The following is an 18,576-nucleotide window of genomic DNA, read 5'->3' on the forward strand; positions in this document are numbered from 1 at the left end:
CAAATCAAAATCAAAATATTAAATACTTTTCAGTAAATTCTCATTTAATTTTTTGATTTTCCATTTTGAAAAACGTCGAGAAAATCAAAGAAAATAAAATAATGGAAATCAAAACAAAACAAAGCGCGGTGGAACAAATTAGATTTAGGCAGAGTAAGTGCTGGGAATTACGCAGTGAAGAATAAACTTAGGCAGAGTATAACCTATTAACTCCAGTACAGTGCTGATAGTTACACAGAGAACATACTTTTTATTATCTCTTGTATAAGTAAATGAAATACTAAACGAAGAAACGATTGAAAGATTTAAGAGAAGAATATTGAAAGAGAAAAATTGTATTTGAATAGTTTTGTTTGTTGGTGATATATTATATTATTATTATTCTATCATTATACTATTACACTATCACTTGTTCTATCAGTTGTTCTATCATTTTATTATTGATACTATCATTCATTCAATTGTTATTTCATTACCTTCTTTTTGTCTTCTGATTAAATTTGACATTCTTTTTAGTACGAAAAAAAAAAGTTTCAAAACATCAACAAATAAACAACAACAACAAGAAACAACTAGTATTACCACCACCACCACAATGTCACAAACTATCACATACTCACAGTTGGTCCAAGGCCTAACTGGTGAAGATATCCTTAGAGAATTCCCAGAAATTGTTCATTTGGATCGTATCACTGGTGCTCCAAGAAGTTCAAGTTCAAATGGTACAGACAATGTCTTTAATGGATATGATGAAGAACAAATCAAATTAATGGAAGAATTATGTATCGTTTCTGATTGGAATGATACTCCTATTGGTGCAGGTACTAAAAAACTTTGTCATATTATGGATAATATTGAAAAAGGTTTATTACATAGAGCTTTCTCTGTTTTCTTGTTCAATGATGAAGGTAAATTATTATTACAACAACGTGCTACTGAAAAAATAACGTTCCCTGATATGTGGACTAATACTTGTTGTTCACATCCTTTAGCTGTTCCTGAGGAATTAGGTACTGATTTATCAAGTTCAATTGAAGGTGCTAAATTTGCTGCTCAAAGAAAATTAAATCATGAATTAGGTATCCTAGCTCAGGATGTTCCAATTGAAAATTTTAAATTCTTGAATAGAATTCATTATAAAGCTCCAAGTAATGGGAAATGGGGGGAACATGAAATTGATTATATATTATTTATAAAATCAAATCCAAAAATTGATGCAAATTTAAATGAAGTTAGAGATTATAAATATGTTACTGCTCAAGAATTGAAAAATCAATTCAAAGATCCAAATTTAACATTTACTCCATGGTTTAAATTAATTTGTGAATCTTATTTATTTAAATGGTGGGATAATTTAGATAATTTAGATCAATTTAAATCTAATGAAATTGATCGTTTGTTATAATCAACTAGAACAAAATAAAATAAAATAAAATAAAATAAAAGTATATAATTGTTAATATCTAATCTAATAAACTATTAAAATATAAATTGTTTAGTAATAATAGTATATTTTAGTGTTTTATTCAATATTCAAATCGAAGTCAATCACTCACTGACTCTGTCCCCCACGCTCTTTACCAAATCAGAGTCAATGTTTTGTAAAAATTCGCGTGGAGGGAATCCGATTTTAGCTTCAGCAAAAAAAATTAAACGTAATACAAAATTTATAATAAGGAATAAAAATTGAAATATTGAAGTATTGAAATATTATATTGATTTGGATTAATCATTTATATTTTATGAATAGATTCATTACAAACTAGATATACATAAACATAGATTATACATTTCCTTAACTTTCATTTCATTCAATTCATATAATACCCAGATCTATAGCCATACAATGCTTTCACAAAGATTAATAAAGAGTGTCTTCACTCGTCATCCAATAATCAATCAATCATATAGATCATTTGCCCATGTTTCAAATGAAGAACAATCAACAGAAACACAAAACACAACCCCAATAAAACCAAAAAAAAGAAGAAGAACTATATTTTCAGATAATTTAAATGCAGGTCCATCATTTGATGATTTTATTAGTGGGAAAGCTGCAAAGCAAGTTGTTGATCCAATTGAAGCTGCAAGAGTTGACCCAAAGGCAAAATTACCAAGTTGGTTAAGAGTCCCAATTCCAAAGGGTCAATCTTTTCATAATTTGAAAAAAGATGTTCGTGAATTAAAATTATCAACAGTTTGTGAAGAAGCAAAATGTCCAAATATTGGTGAATGTTGGGGTGGTAAAAAATCTGAAGCTACTGCAACTATTATGTTATTAGGTGATACTTGTACAAGAGGTTGTAGATTTTGTTCCGTGAAAACAAATAGAAAACCTGCTGCTCCAGATCCGATGGAACCTGAAAATACTGCTGAAGCTATTGCAAGATGGGGGTTAGGTTATGTTGTTATGACTACTGTTGATCGTGATGATTTATCTGATGGTGGTTCAAATCATTTAAGTGAAACTGTTCAAAAAATTAAACAAAAAGCTCCACAAATTTTAGTTGAAGTGTTGAGTGGTGATTTTAGAGGTGATCCTGAAATGGTTAAAATTTTAGCAAAATCTGGTTTAGATGTTTTCGCTCATAATATTGAAACTGTGGAAGAATTAACTCCTCATGTTAGAGATAGAAGAGCTACATTCCGTCAAAGTTTAAAAGTTTTACAAACTGCTAAAGAAACAGTTCCAACCTTGATTACAAAAACTTCAATGATGTTAGGTCTTGGTGAAACTGATGAACAAATCTTAGCTGCCCTTAAGGAATTAAGAAATATTAATTGTGATGTTGTTACATTTGGTCAATATATGAGACCAACAAGACGTCATATGAAAGTTGCTGAATATGTTACCCCTGAAAAATTTGATCATTGGAAACAAGTTGCCTTGGATATGGGTTTCTTATATTGTGCAAGTGGTCCATTAGTTAGATCTTCTTATAAAGCTGGTGAAGCATTTATTGAAAATGTATTAAGGAAAAGACAAAACCAAATTACAAATAATGAAATTTCAAATGAACAAGTTTTACAATCAAGTATATAAGTCCCCCTTGGTTAAACCATGATAGAATAAATTATTATATTTAAATATTATTATAAAATGATTTTTATGATATTTCATGATTTACGTTTTAGTTGTTGTCTCTCTATAAAAACAAATGTTCATTATAAAACAATATATAAAACTTAAAAACTAATCATGCTTATAATATATATGATTTAAACCGTAAGGATCGTTATCTTTTCTATCTCTTTTCTTCCCTTCTCTTTTAAAATGTTTTTTTAAAATGTTGGTATATGAATATCTAAAACTTCTCTTTGATTATTTGGAATTGGTTCTTGATTTTCAAAAATACAACCAAAATCAACAAAAAATGGTATAATAACTTCACTTGAAATATTTAAAGTTGGTGAAAAAACAATACATAAATTTCTTAAATTCATCTTGTTCATCTCTTGATATTGAATAACTTTGTTTAAAAATTTGAACAATACAAAAATTAATGAATAATTTTCAATTGGTAATTTCTGGGTTAATTTTTTAAATTCAATTGATAATAATTGTGGATCTTTAATTTTATTATATGAATCTCTAAAATTTGAATATAATTCTTTGGTTAAAATCACACTTGGTAATTCTCTTAAATATAATTTTAATAATCCAGCTATTGTATTAATATCTGGTTTTAGTTCAAATTCATCCAATTCAAAATCATACTTGGAATCAAAATTTTCACGTAATTGTTTAATCATTGATGCTGAACCATTTAATCTAAATAAACCTTCTTGAATCACTGCATCTGAATCATCAAGGAATTTTAAACATCTGTAAATTATACTTGGAACTTTATATCCATATAATTCATGATTTGATAAATTTATTGCAATGGAAATTTCATTATTAAATATTTTTTCATTGATTTTTGTATCTAATAAATTCATATTTTTTAAACTTTCTTCAATATTTGATTTCTTAGGTGAAGTTTCTTGATCTGATGATTGTTCTGTTCCTCCTTGTTGTTGATTTTTGAAAACTTCTAATTCTTCATTAATATTTTTCTTGGAAAATGGGAAAAAACTTCTTTTTTTATTACGTTTACTTTCTTTAACTAATTCTTCTAATTCATCAGTATCATCATTTTTAGTATGAATAGATGATTTAGATGGTGATTGAGTTGAAATGGAATTTGGTGATGGTATTAATTGTGGTTCTGGATTAATAATTGTTTGTGATGATAAATTTGATGAATCTCCTGAATATGTTGATATGGAACTTGAAGGATCTTCAACAAATTGAATTAATGTATTTACCCATAAATCTCGCTCTTGATCAGTTTCTGCACAAAAAATATGTTTTGTAAATGAAGAAGATTTTAAATTTTTTTTAGGTTCCATAATGGCAAATGCATGTCTATATGATGATTTATCATCTGTATGTTTTATATGATCTGGTTGTCTACCAATTTGTGATCCTGTTAATTTTAAAATTTCTAATAATGAACCATCTTTATTTTCATAAACATTTAAAAATGGTCCATCAACTTCACAAAATCTTGCCTTCCAATTATTTCCCAATCCTTTTGAACGACGTAACAAAAACCCATCTTTTAAAGCTTCTGTATTTGATTCATCTAATAAATTAACAACATCTTGTGACATAAACCTAGAAATTTTATAAGCTGCATCTAATGGAATATGAGGTATTGTAAATAATGTTGAAAAATAATCTCTTAATCTTAATCTTCTAATATCAACTTTAACAGGTATATTTGATAAAAATAATGATTTTTCAGGGACTGGTGGTAATGAAAATGTATTAATTAATGGTCTAATTTGAGTATCTAATAATACAATTGATGATAATGATTTTTTAAATCTCCACATTTCAACCCCGGTTTGACGATCACAAACTGCAATAATAACAATTGGATCATCTGATTTTTTGGAAAAATTACCACATATTGTTGTAATTATTTCTGTCTTGACAGTAGATAATTCTGTTGGATTAACAAATAATGGAACATCTGATGGGAATCTTTTATGTGTGGAATCTAATTGATTCAATTCATGATTTTCATTTTCTCCATTATAAACACCTCCAAATCCATTATGATTTTGATGAATTTGTTGATGTTGGAAATCTCCTTCATAAGGATCATATAAATTAGATTTTATACTTTCAGCTGGTGTAAATCTTCCTTCTAATGGTGATGGTGGTATACTTAATTCAGGTGTCATAAATGGTGAATCTGATGAAGAAAAATTTTTAGGTGGTAATGGACTTCCTTGAAATGTAGATCTTGATTCATTAAAATTTAATTTATTATGGATTGATTTATCATCTGTTGTTGTTGTTGTCACTACAGATAATGGTTGTGATAATTGAGTAGTTTCTGGAGAAATCGGGGATGGTGATGGTGAATTTGATGGATTATTAGATGCTGATGTTGGAGGATTTCTTAATGGTGAAGATGAACTTGAAATTCTACCTTTATATGGTGAACTATATGAATTTGGTGCCAATGCTGTTTTTTCAGGTGATTCTAATTTTGTATCTGGTGGTGCTGAATATGCTGAACTTCTTCTACTTGAATCATCTTCAACATTTGTATTATCTGGTGTTTGTAGAAGATCTTCATCAATATTTGTTAATGTATTATCTCCAGTTTCTTCCCTTTGTGTTGTATCATCATTTTCATCCTCTTCGTCTAAAGTGGTTTTCTCATCCTTCTCTGGTTCTGGTTCTGTTATTATAGGTGTACGTTGTGATTCCAAATCATCTCTTAATGGACTTGTCTTTAATCTATTTGCAGATCTTGGTGGTGGTGCTAAACTTGAAAGACTTTGATTACTAACCAGAATATGTTGAGCAATAATATTTGAAGAATTATCTTGATTTTTATCAATTGGAGATGCTGACAAGGATGATGATAATGAAATAGGTTTTTGTTCTTCAATAATATTTATATTATTCCCCTTATTTGTACTACCACGTAATTCTTGGATCTCGCGTCTTAAATTTTCAATTAATTGTTGTTGTTCCAATACTTTCAGTTTTAAATCTTTATTCTCTTTTATAAGCCCATCAAATTTTAATGGTGAAGTAGTTGGAGTTGGTGATTGAGGACGTTCTGATCTTGGTGTAGAAATCCGTAGTGCATCATCATTATGTTCAAATGAAAATTCAGAGAAACCTGATTGAACAGATCCTCTTTTGGACGATTGAGCCATAATAATCTATTATTCTTGTGACTATGGTAATTAATAAATGTAATTCTTTTTTTTTCAAAGTTGAAGTATATTAAATATGAAACCAATTTTTTTTTTTCCACTTATGGAACTGAAACTCCCCTTATATATCTATATGGTGATCAAAATGAAAGTAAAGTCCTCTATATCTCTTTCAAAGGAGTTCTATTGAGCCTAACTTAATCAGAACTACCCTCTAATCCTTGAATTCCTCGAGTTTTGACGTTTTTGAAGTGATTTTATCTTTTAATGGTGATTTTCTGCAAAGAGTTTTGGTGATGCTCATGTACGTAGTTTCCCAAACGCGTTTACGTAGTACAGTTTTTTTTCTCTTGTTATGTAATCAGTAATCGCGATTTCAATTAACTCAATTTGGTGTCTTTTAAGACAATCATGTTTCACTAAGAACGAAGTAACTACAGGTAATAATTCAATATAAACCATACTATTCAACTCCATATTACATCTTCTCTAGCTAATCTTTACTTTGTTCTTGTCTAAGTTGATCCCATAACTTGAGAACCTCAGCTTTTTCTGCTCTTTCAGCTTCTAATTGAGCTTTCAAACCTTCAATTTCACCTCTTAAACGTTCATTATCTGTTTCAGTTCTTGATAATTTTTGTTGCCATTTGTTTTCATAGTTTTTCTTCAGAACTTGAACTTTTTGTTCATGTTTTTTACTATATTGAATGTAAAGATCTTCTGCTAATTGTTGAAGTCTCTTCTCTGTTTCATTTGAAAGGTTATCCTTTTCTGTTCTTAAAGTTTTAATTTGGCCTTCCAAGTTATTATTAACATCTTTGAATTCATTAATTTTTAATTTTAGATTTGAAATTCTAACATCAGCATCACTATATTCTTCTTTAACAGTACTTAACTCGTATCCAAGTTTATCATTTTCTCTTTGTATTTGATCTCTTTCTTCCCTAGTTCTGTGTAATTCATTTGATTTACTGGTTAAATTACTTTGTAAACTAGTTAATTCGTGATGTAAACTTTCAAGTTCTGTAAGATGTTCACTTTCTTGTTTCTCCAAATTTTGTTCCAGATCTGCTAATTTTGAATCTTTGATATTCAAAGCTTTTGATGATTCATTAATAATTTCATTCAATTGGCTTATATTTTCGTTCTTATCAGAAACTAATGCATGTAAGTTTGATAGTTCATCTTTCGCTTGTGTTAGCTCAATTTGTAATTCTGTAACTTCAGCTTTTCTGATAGTCAAATTCTCATTAGCATCAATAAGTTGATATCTTGTACTAGCATGGTCATTGTAAATTTCTGTATAAGAAGCTCTTAAATCTGACAATTCTTTTCTCAAAGTAGCTAAAGCACCTGACATACCAGAGTTAATACTTTTATTCAAATTCAATTCTCTAGATAGATCATTGATAGTATTGGATAATTCAATTAATGAATTTTCTTTGGTTTGTAAAACAACTTTTAATTCATTAACTTCTTCGTTCAACTTTGTAGTATTTGTTGAGAATGAGTTCTTTTCATTTTCAAATACTTCAATTTGATTAGCTTGTGTGTCAATTGTCTCAGATAATGATTTGACATAGTCTTCCCTTTCTTGTAAGTCTTGTGTAACTAAAACAATTTTCCCATTTGCTTCCTCTAATGCTGATTTAGCAGAATTTAATTCATCATTTAAGTTTTGAAGTTGTGCAGTTAAAGATTCCGTAGTATCATTCAATAAAACTTTCTCTTTTTGTGCTAGTTCAATGTTGTAAGATAAATAATGGATTTGCTTTTCATATTGGTCTGAACGCAATTTAGATTCACTTTCCATTGAAGCTGTGGTGGCTTTGAGTCTGTTTAATTCCTCAAGTTCCTTTTCACTAGATGAAATGAACTGCTCTTTTTCTCTCAGGCGTTCTTTAAATTTGCTAATAACTAATTTGTATCTGTTAACCTTATCTTCATTGGCCCTGGCACTTTGTTCAAGTTCAATAACGTCAGTTCTTGAGGCATCAAGTGCTGTATTTATAAGATCATTTTCCTTATCAGCTTGTAACTTTTGTAATTTCAAAATATCAAAATCTTCCTTTAATTCAATGATTCTATTTTTATATGTAGCAACTTGTGTATTAAGCTCTTTAACTTCATTATGTTTTTCCTTCAAAGTATCACGTAATGAACTTTCTGCCTTTTTGAAGTCTTCTTGATATTCATGGAGTTGTTGAATAGTGAACAATGCCCTAGCCCTTGGAGCTTCTCTGACTGGCTGGTAAGAAGGTTCAGATGGAATTTCATCAATATCATCCAGACTCTCTAAAACATTTTTAGTTGATGGTTCAATGATAGAGGTTTGATGTTGTGATAATGGACTTTCAGGTGCTCTGTAGCTATCATCAACCATTGGTGGTTTTGAAGTATCTAAAAGTAATCCAGATTCATCAACGACTCTGCTACATTGTTCTGTTTTTGGACTTTTGGCAACTGGTTCAGTAAAACGAGACGGTGTGATTGGGGATCCTGAAGTCTCGAAATGAGTGTTTTGTTCTTGAACATTGTTATCTGTAACGTTTGATTCACTATTAAATGGTTCAATTCTTGACAATTCTTCTGGTTCTTCATCTGAAACAATGCTTGATTCCTTGTCGTCTTCATTATCAATAGTTGTTGATTCCTCATTTACAGCGGCAGCTTGGGTATTATTTGCTGAGTCAACTTCAGCAGATTGTTCACTATCACTGTCTTCATCTTCTTCTTCGATAGAATCTTCTTTTGAAGTATCTGCAATCTTTTGATGTTTAACATTAATTTCAAGATCTTCATTACCCTCTGAACGACGTTTATTTTGTAATCTCTCAGGACTGGAGGGGGTATCAATGAAAAAACCAATATCCTCAGAAACTTTTGTATCCCAGTCAAAATTTGATAAAGGTTCGAAATTTGAATTTGAGTTTTCTTTACCACTTTTAACAGCTTCCAGTTCATTCATTAAGGATCTTTTTGTTGGATTGATTGGACTAAATCCAATTGGATGTGAATTCAAAACATTAGGTCTTGGAGCAGTCAATGGGATTCTTTGTGGAGTTAATGAGAAAGCATTGTTTGATTTCAAATGTTGGAAACTTTTACGACGATTCTTCTTAGCAGTCAAACCATGAGGTATCTTTTGTACAATATCATCATTTGAATCTTCAGCAATTTGAAAAGTTGTAGAATATCTTAATGGTGTCATAGCTTCAGGTTCTGTAGCAGAAACCGCTTTAATGTTTTGCAAGTCCATATCAATAATTGATAAGTCTCTGGATATTGCTGTTTGTAGCTCTTTGATAGAAGAAGATACTTGTAGCTGCTTTTTATAAAAGATATGATCAAAACAAAAGTCGTCCCTTTACAAAAAGTAAACAAAAACAAAACAAAATTTATGTCTCCATGACAACTTTTATTAACTATGCGCGAATTTTCAAAAGAGATTAGAAATGGTATAAACTTGGTATTTATTAACCATTTTGTTCAATTGATCTTGGGTTATCGATCGAGAGTATACTTTATAGTCCTCTACTCACAGAAATATCTCTTTAATATCTTTTTGAGCGCTCAATTTCTTCTTTTCTGCTAAAGTTGTGTGTCTTGGGTCACGTGTTTGTGTGGTGTATACCGCTCGCCACTTGAAAAAGTATAAAAAGCAAATCGGAAATTTAACCAAAACCCTTAATTTACCTTAAAGAATCGACAAATTTATCATCAACCCCATTGAGCTATCGAATTTACGCTCATTTTACTATCAGAACTTGTATTTTTAATTGTTGAGCTCTCTTTAGTGATTTTTTTTAGTTTTTTTTGATAGTTATTCCATATACCGAAACAGCGGAAAAAAAATTTAACAATGTCCAATCATGAAGCTGTGAGTTTTCAATTAACTTGATGTTTTATATTTTTTGATAGATAGATTACTAACTTTTTATATAGGCCTTTATATATGAACAAATCATTGATGATGTCATAAATGAATCAAGACAAGATTTTGAAGATAGTGGTATTGATGAAGCTACATTACAAGATTTAAGAAATGTAAGTTTTTTCATATATTTAAAATCAATTGATATATTATTTGGAAACTAACAGTTTAGATATGGCGTGAAAACTTGTCACAAACTAAAGTTGCTCAATTTTCATGGGCCCCAGATTCAGCACCAACAGAACTTTTAGGTACAGATCAAGCTATAGACACAACAAACCCAAATCAAACTGATAATGGTGTTAAAAAGGAAGATTCATCTGCTTCAATACCTCAAGAGTCTACAGCCAATTTTGAACTTGAGATAAGTGGTAATAATGCTACTGTGTCTCAAAAATCTAAAGAAAGTTCAGAAAAGAAAGAAAGAACTTTGGCATCATTAGATTCTGATGATATAAATTCAGATCTAGATGATTCCGATGAAGAAGATTTAGAAGATGATGAGGATGCAGATGATGCAGAAGGTATGATTATTTTATGTCTATATGAAAAAGTTTTAAGAGTGAAGAACAAATGGAAATGTAACTTGAAAGATGGTGTTGCTAATATCAATGGTAGAGATTATGCTTTTGCTAAAGGTACAGGTGAATCTGAATGGTGATTTTATCACATTCATCTTTTTATATAAAAATGTTTTGAGGCCTACAATTATCTAGTGAAGTCAATGGGCATTGATGATATTGTCCAACGGTTGATATACAATGAAGATCAATTGCTTAATATAATGTATAAGTACATAGTATACCAAACAAAAGTTTATTAATGTTATCTATATGGATTACGATTCTGTAGCTCAATTGATATACTGGGATTCTGTCTCTACTCTTCAAATCTTTGAGTCCCTGTAACCCATTTTCAAGTCCCGTTTGTCTTTGATCTTCTGGGTCAAATTCAAATTCTAACTCATGTCAAAATGCGCGTTATGATAAGATTTTAATCTCCGGCAATTATCTATGGGGCGCGCTTTTTAAGAAATGTAAACAAACATCTCAAAATACTGAACAGAAAACGTTTCACCAAAACATTTAAATATATATTGGAGCTTTTCTCAAACTTATCACTTTTCTTTTCCACTTAATCATTCTGAATCACCCTCAAGCTAATCATAAAGTCCAAAGAAACTAATTAACATATTAGAATACACTTGTACAATGACTAGCCCATTAGATGAATTAGCAATCTCTATTGCGGATTTGAGCATTCATCAAAATAATAAACAATCCCCATATATTATCAAGAGTGATACTCCAGAACCTGTTGATGATTTATCGAACTTTAAAGAAAAGTTCAGAGATTATTTAATTAAATATAAAGAAGTTGCTGAAAATGCTAAACACATTCCAAATGGTGAAAAAACTATGATAGTCTTATCACCTTTATCATTAAAACATGCTTTTGGTAGAGATTGGGTATCTAAAACTTATATTTCAACCATTGTGGAAAGACCTCAAAGACTTTTAGCTACTTCTATGGGTATCGCTGCTGCATTTTCAATGTTCCCATCACAATATACATTAGTTTCATCAAAGAAAAAATCCCCATTAAATAGTCCTCATGTTTTAAAAATTCATGGTAAAAATTGGCCTAGAGACTTAGAGGAAAAATGTCTTGAAAGTGAAGCTAAATTAGCTGCAGGTCAAATTGAAGTCCCAGATGATTGGAACAGTGGTGATATTTACTTAACAAGAGGTACAATTGATGCTATTTCAGGTGTCATTGGCTCTATTGAAACTGCTATAGATACAATATTGGATTCTGATATCAATACACCGAAGAGAGCTTTTGTTGCAATTAGACCACCGGGTCATCATAGTCATCCCTGTGCTCCTTCTGGGTTTTGCCTCATTAATAATGCTCAAATAGCTATTGAATATAGTGCAGATAAACATGATGTTACCCATGCTGTTATCTTAGATATTGATCTTCATCATGGTGATGGATCACAAGATATTTGTTGGCAAAAGGCAGGTTTTGAACCGGATTTTGGTGAATCCGCTGCTGGTTATGAAACTGAAAGTGATGATGATTCATCTTTTAAGAAAGAAGCTACTGAACCAAAGGTTGGTTATTTCTCATTACATGATATTAATTCATTCCCAACAGAGTTAGGTTATGCAACTGCAGGTAATATAAAAAATGCATCAACTTGTATAATGGCTCATGATTTGGGTATTTGGAATGTTCATTTACAACCTTATGAAAAAGAAGAAGATTTTTATAATGATTATAAAGAACGTTATACACAAGTTCTTAAAAAAGCTGATGAATATTTATCAAATGCTAGAAGAAGTTATGAATTAGAAAATGCCAAAAATCCAAATAAAAAACCTTTTAAAGCTTTAATTGTTATTAGCGCTGGATTTGATGCTTCAGAATATGAAGTTCAAACAATGCAACGTCATGGAGTTCATGTTCCAACATCATTCTATGCCAAATTCACATCAGACGCTATTAAACTAGCCAAAAGACATTCAAATGGCTCAATTTTATCATTATTAGAAGGTGGTTATTCAGATGGTGCATTATCATCAGGTGTTTTCTCTCATTTAGTTGGATTACAAGAACTAAAATGGGATCAATCATGGGGTAGTCCAGAAGTTGTAAAAGAATTAGTTAAAGGTTGTAAACCAAAATGGAATTATACAAAATCACCAAGTACTGAAATTAAAAAATGGACAAATGAAGTTTGTTCAATTGGTAGATCATTATTACCAAATTCAATAATATCACCAATTACTAAAAATGTTAATGGAACTCCTAGTTCAGAAACACCAAGTACTGGTAGAGTTTTAAGATCTCGTAATTCAAATTTCCCACCTGCTCAAAAAATGGTTCAAGATGATGTTGCTATACCAATTGATGATGTTCATGTAACTCCAACACCAATTCCAAAAACTGAACCAATTGAAGAATCAACTCCAACTCCAACTCCTTTACTGAACCACACTTCACATGAAGGTGAAATAAAAAGTGAACATGAAGGTGAATTCGTTAAAAATTTCAAAAAAGTTGATGGAAATTGGAAAATAATACCCAAACATGAAATCTAATGTTTAATTAATTACTGTACTATATACTTCTACAAGAACTTTTCCATCGTTTTTATATATAACATATAATATCCTCAATGATCAATTCAATTCAAATAAATACTGTATTAATAATAAATGAATTTAAAATTTTAATGAATGAGTAACTCTGTAAAAATCAAACATGAAACTAACGACTATTCAACAATTTCTAATTTTGCTTCAGGATTCTCTGCAAATTTAGATTTATATTCTTCAAAAATTCTTTTCAATTCATTAACATACAGTTCATGATAATGATCAACTTCCTTTTTATTTGGACTTGGTAAAAATGGAACTTCAATTGGTTTACCAGTAACAATAGTAACTTCTTTTCTAAATGGTAAAAGACCAAAATCATAATTGAAAACTCCTCTTGCATGGAAAAATGGAATTGTAAAACCAAAGTTCTTTTTTAACCATAATTGCAGTTTCCTCCAATATGAATCTTGACCTGGTTCTAAAATATTATATAACTCATTTTCACCAAATGCATAACATGGTACTAATGAAACATTACCAGTTTCTAAAGCTAATTTGATGAAACCTTTACGTTTTTGTAAAACAATTTCTGTAGATTCAGGTCTTGCTAATAAGGATTCTTGAGCACCACCAACAACAATTGCTAATGAAAATCCATTTTTTAATACTTTTAAAGCATTATTACGACCTGCAGATGTGATACCTAAAGCTAATAAATAATCTCTATAGATTGGGATATAAAATTGGTTTAATAAAGTTAAAAGACAAACGGGTACACCAGGGAACAGTTTTGACCAATTTGCACCATCAGTACCAATAGCACCAAATCCACTTAATGAAACAACACCATGAGGATGAAGACCAAAAATATATTTTGGACCTGTTTTTTCCTTCTTCTTATAAGGTTTCTTCTTGATTTGGAAAAGATAACTTAATGGAGGAGGTAACCAATAATGATCATCTTTAATTTCAACTTCAGTAAATGTTGGTTCTAAATTATGAGTTTTAAAAATTTTCACTGGATAATAACCTGCAAAATTTTTCCAAATTGACAGTTTTCTAAACCATTCTGAATATCTTTTGGTAGCATTACCATTTGATGGAGTTTCATCAGTGAATAAATAAATCAAATATGGGATAGCAAAAATCCAAAATACTGGTATTGCTAAAGCAATGAAAAAAATTGTAATGAAAACAGGTATTGAAACGGTATGCCAAAGCACAGCAGCAGTTTGTAATCTTCTTGGTAAAGGTGTTGTCAAAGGAGCGACTCTAACATTACCTATGGTCATTGATCTTTGACGATGATCAACCTTCTTGAATAATCTTCCATCATCAGAGATCTGTATGTTCTTTGGCAGACTTGAAGAACTCCCATTTTTACTTGAATCTATGACTTCATCTTCATCTGATAATTGTGGTTGTTCAACAGGTTTCAACTTTTCTCTGATTGGCATTGTAAGTTGAATAGATATATGTAGGGATATCAATGGATCACTGTTCTGATGTTGATTGTGTATGGGGTAAAACTGCAATGAAATAGAACTGGGAAATTTTAATCACACACTTGAATTTTTGGATGTGTCAGAATCAAACAATGAAGATTGAATTATTATCTTGATATTTGAATGATAGGGTGAACTCTTTTGATGTTATATATCTTGATGAACTAAGAAGATCTAGCACACAGTACTGAAAAACACGGATGGTAATTTGTGTGGTATCTGGTGATGATTGCCTAGTTCTGTGATTTGTGATCTCTGGTATAATATGCTGATATATGAGCAAGTATGATTAAGCACTTGAAAGGTCTAGCTAATGAATTGATGATATCTGTGTATATCTATTATCTAATGGTTTATCTGAAGAGCTTAGCTACCATGATCCAATTACAATTCTGATTGTAAATTGTTTCTCCTTGTTTGGTGAATAACCACAAAATCGTTTTGCATGTGTCAAGTTTCAACGCGCAATAGCCGAGGCTGGAGTCTGATAAGTAAGACAAAGGGTTTTGAACAAAGCGCTGTTCAGTTTACGAGATTCGTATAGTCTGATTTGATACAATTGAGTCTGTTTAAATGGTATTGTTTAGCTGCTTTGATTTATCCCCTTGTAGTGCATTATCTCGGTTTCGTGTTTCGTGATGGCTTTAATTTTCAAACTTCAATCAACATCAACATCCAATGCCAATGCCCATTTATTGTCCATTATAATATGATTACATCTGTTGATATTGTGGTTTAATCTTGATGTCTTGGTTGAAATTATGCTCTTGATAGCTGTTTCGTTATATGAGGTACTGGTGTCACTGGTGATACTGGGTTTAACTAGCTAAATGCTGATATTTTGAGGTCAAGTGTTCAAGTATCTACAGGATGATTTTACACGTTACTTCTGATTACAATCACCAAAGCTACTCATTATGAAAAGGTATAGAGACTATATGTGAGCTTTCACAATATATCTGATCTTATCTCCAGCTCTGTTTCTGTGTTTGAAGATACTCGTTGTTGTTCTTATGTGTCGGCGGTTAATTAAATTGAAATGCCACAAAGTCATTCTTAGACAATATAGTTTAAATGATTGGTAAAATACTAGATGATTTTTTAGTCGTGCGATCATAAACCTTACTGAAAGGATATTAAATGTCTGAGCAAATAACACAATGCCACAAGGTTCATATACTAGTACAAGGAAGTTGAAAAGACTATTCAACAAGATGCTTTGGGATATTAAGACACATCATACCCCTAGGAGGAACTTCAAATTTAGCCTGAAATCTTTACAGGTGGTTACTATATTGGTTTTATTATTAGTTTTAATTTGGATAATTCATGCTACTAAATCTCAGCTTCAAAGTGTTTCAGACCTAAGGAACTTTGATTATTCTTATGGTACAACTTCACATATTGATCCTTCCAAAATTGAATCTTTGTCTTATAGGAAACTTTCAAGCATCACAGATATGAATGATCATGATTCTGGCTTCCCACAAATCGTTATTGCAACTGCTGACTCTATTGCTGAAGAAACTGACCCATTTTTATCTACTTTGAAAAGAACATATTTAAGTTATATCACACATATAAGGCATTCTTTGGAAAATAATGATTTCAATCCACGTATATCATTTTCATGGAATGATTGGTATAATTTTGAGTTATATGATATGAATACAACGGAAAACTACTCAGAGGATGAAGAACTGGGAACCAGTAAAGTTTTTCAAAAATCAGAGTTTGAAAAGGCATCGGAAGGTTTAGATTATATTGGCTCAGGTGAATATAAGGTTAATCAATTGATATTTATGGACTCGAAAAGCGATAGAAACTATATTATACAAATCAAAAATCAAGATTCGAGTAAAGATACTGCGCAATTTTTGGAAAAACTACATGATTTAGATGCTTCCGATATTACTTTGGATCAAATTGCAGAAGAAATGGAAAACATTCGTGAGTTAGTTAAGCCAGATCCAATGATACTTTCCCAAGAAAAAGTTGAGACTAGATCAAATACAAATTACAATAGTTTTGATAATGATGAATTATTTATTAATTTACATTTGGATGATTTTATTTTTGAAACCACACATATTGATGAGCTTGATTTGGTGAGTCTCTCCTCATCAAGCAAAAACTTACTGAACTTTCTTAAAAATCTTCATTTAGTTGAACAACAATACGATACTGATTTTGAGAAATTTTTCAATGAAGTTGAATTGAAAGATGATAAATCTTTAGCTGGTTCTCATTATGATTCAAGATTTTTCAAAAAAGTATTACATGGAAGACAAAAATATTTTGCTTTGCATCATCTAATCAGAACATGGCAAGAATTTGCACAAAAGGAAAAGATTATATATTGGCTATCTCATGGTAATTTATTAAGCTGGAGATGGAGTGGTGTTTCGTTTTTATGGGATCATGATTGTGACATTCAACTTCCAATAAGACATTTAGAATATCTTGCTATAAATTATAATGGTTCTTTGATTATTGAAGACCCAAATACCGGATTTAATAGATATTTAATTGAAATTAGTCCATATTTTGTTGATAGGGTTAATGCGAATTTGAAAAATTCAATTGATGGAAGAATGATTGATCTTGAAACAGGATTATACATTGACTTGACGGGATTGAGTGCTAATGAGTTAAAGCAAGAGTTGATCACAGATAAGCATATTCATAATTATACATTTGGGTCTTTAACACCACTTCGTTCAACTTTATATGAAGGAGTTACTTCTTGGATACCACATGACACTGATTATATATTAACAAAGGAATACCCTTCTGGTTTAAAAAATGGGAAGTACAATGGTTTCACATACGTTGAAAACTTGAGCTCTTGGATCAAAGATTTAGAACATTGTCTTGAACCCAACTTACTGGAAGAAGGCAAATATTTCTTATCAAACTTTAGGTCTAAAAACTGTGATGATCTAAGCAATGAACACTTCATATCATTAACTCAATATTGGACCTTGAAGCAAGTGGAAGATAGATTTACATGCTTTAATAAGGTACATTGTAAACCACCGTTTAGTAAGGAATATCTTTCAAATTTAGTACCCAGTGAATACTTGAATACATTATCGAACTCAGAAAAATGGGGAATTTCAAGTTTTGAAACAAAAGGAATTAGAGATCTTGTCAGATCTTGGAAGTTACCTAGTATACCAGGAAGTGATATGACCAAAGTGAAGTGGTATTGAAACTTGAATATACAATACACATTTGATCATATACCTTAAAGCTTAATTGTAGATCTAAGGGCTATTTTAGCCGAAAAAAGCTAAGCTTAGGTGCCAAGTAGTATACAGGATATATGTGCATAATATTAGAGAGTTATTTAAGACAATAAAAGCCAAATTTGAGGAGAAATAACATTAAAACAAGAAGATAACATAATTGAAGAGTACTCCAGGCCGCAAATATCCGGCAGAATTTTTACGTTACGGCCACTTAATTTTTTATATATTAGTAGACAGCACTTTTTCAACGATCATGTGTATCTTTGGATCCACTTGGAAATTCATAATATTATTACATAATCAATACTATCAAGATTAGTCATCATTATTATAGCAGTCACAATGTTCATAGCTAAAACCTGCATTATATTGGACCAAAGCTGGCCGCACGGGACAGCCTGGATTCAATTCATATATAAATGAGGATTCCCACATTTGATTTATATAGTTTATATGTTTAGAAAGGATAAGTTTTATTTTGGTTATTTTATTACATATTGTATAATTCACGCTCTTTATAGCACTAATACAGTCTTTTTTTT

General features: G+C 30.5%; 8 protein-coding genes across 8 annotated transcripts; 5 read left to right on the forward strand and 3 right to left on the reverse strand.

Annotated features, from left to right (window-relative positions):
• Positions 1 to 595: 595 nt before the first annotated feature.
• Positions 596 to 1,405, forward strand: IDI1 (isopentenyl-diphosphate delta-isomerase IDI1; the record flags this gene model as incomplete). Its single annotated transcript, XM_011278857.1, has 1 exon — positions 596 to 1,405. One exon carries the CDS (start codon positions 596 to 598, stop codon positions 1,403 to 1,405), a length of 810 nt encoding a protein of 269 aa, XP_011277159.1.
• Positions 1,406 to 1,846: 441 nt separating this feature from the next.
• On the forward strand, positions 1,847 to 3,043 carry LIP5 (lipoate synthase; the record flags this gene model as incomplete). The annotated part of the gene is made up of 1 exon (XM_011278858.1): positions 1,847 to 3,043. One exon carries the CDS (start codon positions 1,847 to 1,849, stop codon positions 3,041 to 3,043), a length of 1,197 nt encoding a protein of 398 aa, XP_011277160.1.
• A 239-nt stretch (positions 3,044 to 3,282) lies between these two features.
• Positions 3,283 to 6,231, reverse strand: BEM3 (GTPase-activating protein BEM3; the record flags this gene model as incomplete). Its single annotated transcript, XM_011278859.1, has 1 exon — positions 3,283 to 6,231. The coding sequence occupies one exon, from the start codon at positions 6,229 to 6,231 to the stop codon at positions 3,283 to 3,285; it is 2,949 nt and encodes a 982-aa protein (XP_011277161.1).
• Positions 6,232 to 6,724: 493 nt separating this feature from the next.
• Positions 6,725 to 9,490, reverse strand: SLK19 (Slk19p; the record flags this gene model as incomplete). The annotated part of the gene is made up of 1 exon (XM_011278860.1): positions 6,725 to 9,490. One exon carries the CDS (start codon positions 9,488 to 9,490, stop codon positions 6,725 to 6,727), a length of 2,766 nt encoding a protein of 921 aa, XP_011277162.1.
• Positions 9,491 to 9,574: 84 nt separating this feature from the next.
• Positions 9,575 to 10,826, forward strand: TOA1 (transcription initiation factor IIA large subunit; the record flags this gene model as incomplete). Its single annotated transcript, XM_011278861.1, has 3 exons — positions 9,575 to 9,607; positions 10,177 to 10,278; positions 10,338 to 10,826. The coding sequence occupies 3 exons, from the start codon at positions 9,575 to 9,577 to the stop codon at positions 10,824 to 10,826; spliced, it is 624 nt and encodes a 207-aa protein (XP_011277163.1).
• Positions 10,827 to 11,376: 550 nt separating this feature from the next.
• Positions 11,377 to 13,275, forward strand: HOS3 (histone deacetylase; the record flags this gene model as incomplete). Its single annotated transcript, XM_011278862.1, has 1 exon — positions 11,377 to 13,275. The coding sequence occupies one exon, from the start codon at positions 11,377 to 11,379 to the stop codon at positions 13,273 to 13,275; it is 1,899 nt and encodes a 632-aa protein (XP_011277164.1).
• Positions 13,276 to 13,451: 176 nt separating this feature from the next.
• DGA1 (diacylglycerol O-acyltransferase) lies at positions 13,452 to 14,732 on the reverse strand (the record flags this gene model as incomplete). Its single annotated transcript, XM_011278863.1, has 1 exon — positions 13,452 to 14,732. The coding sequence occupies one exon, from the start codon at positions 14,730 to 14,732 to the stop codon at positions 13,452 to 13,454; it is 1,281 nt and encodes a 426-aa protein (XP_011277165.1).
• Positions 14,733 to 15,994: 1,262 nt separating this feature from the next.
• Positions 15,995 to 17,995, forward strand: BN7_671 (uncharacterized protein; the record flags this gene model as incomplete). Its single annotated transcript, XM_011278864.1, has 1 exon — positions 15,995 to 17,995. One exon carries the CDS (start codon positions 15,995 to 15,997, stop codon positions 17,993 to 17,995), a length of 2,001 nt encoding a protein of 666 aa, XP_011277166.1.
• Positions 17,996 to 18,576: the final 581 nt, after the last annotated feature.

Source organism: Wickerhamomyces ciferrii, contig 00011 (genome assembly GCF_000313485.1).
Source record: "Wickerhamomyces ciferrii WGS project CAIF00000000 data, strain NRRL Y-1031 F-60-10, contig 00011, whole genome shotgun sequence".
In the NCBI taxonomy this organism is placed as follows: domain Eukaryota; kingdom Fungi; phylum Ascomycota; class Saccharomycetes; order Phaffomycetales; family Wickerhamomycetaceae; genus Hansenula; species Hansenula ciferrii.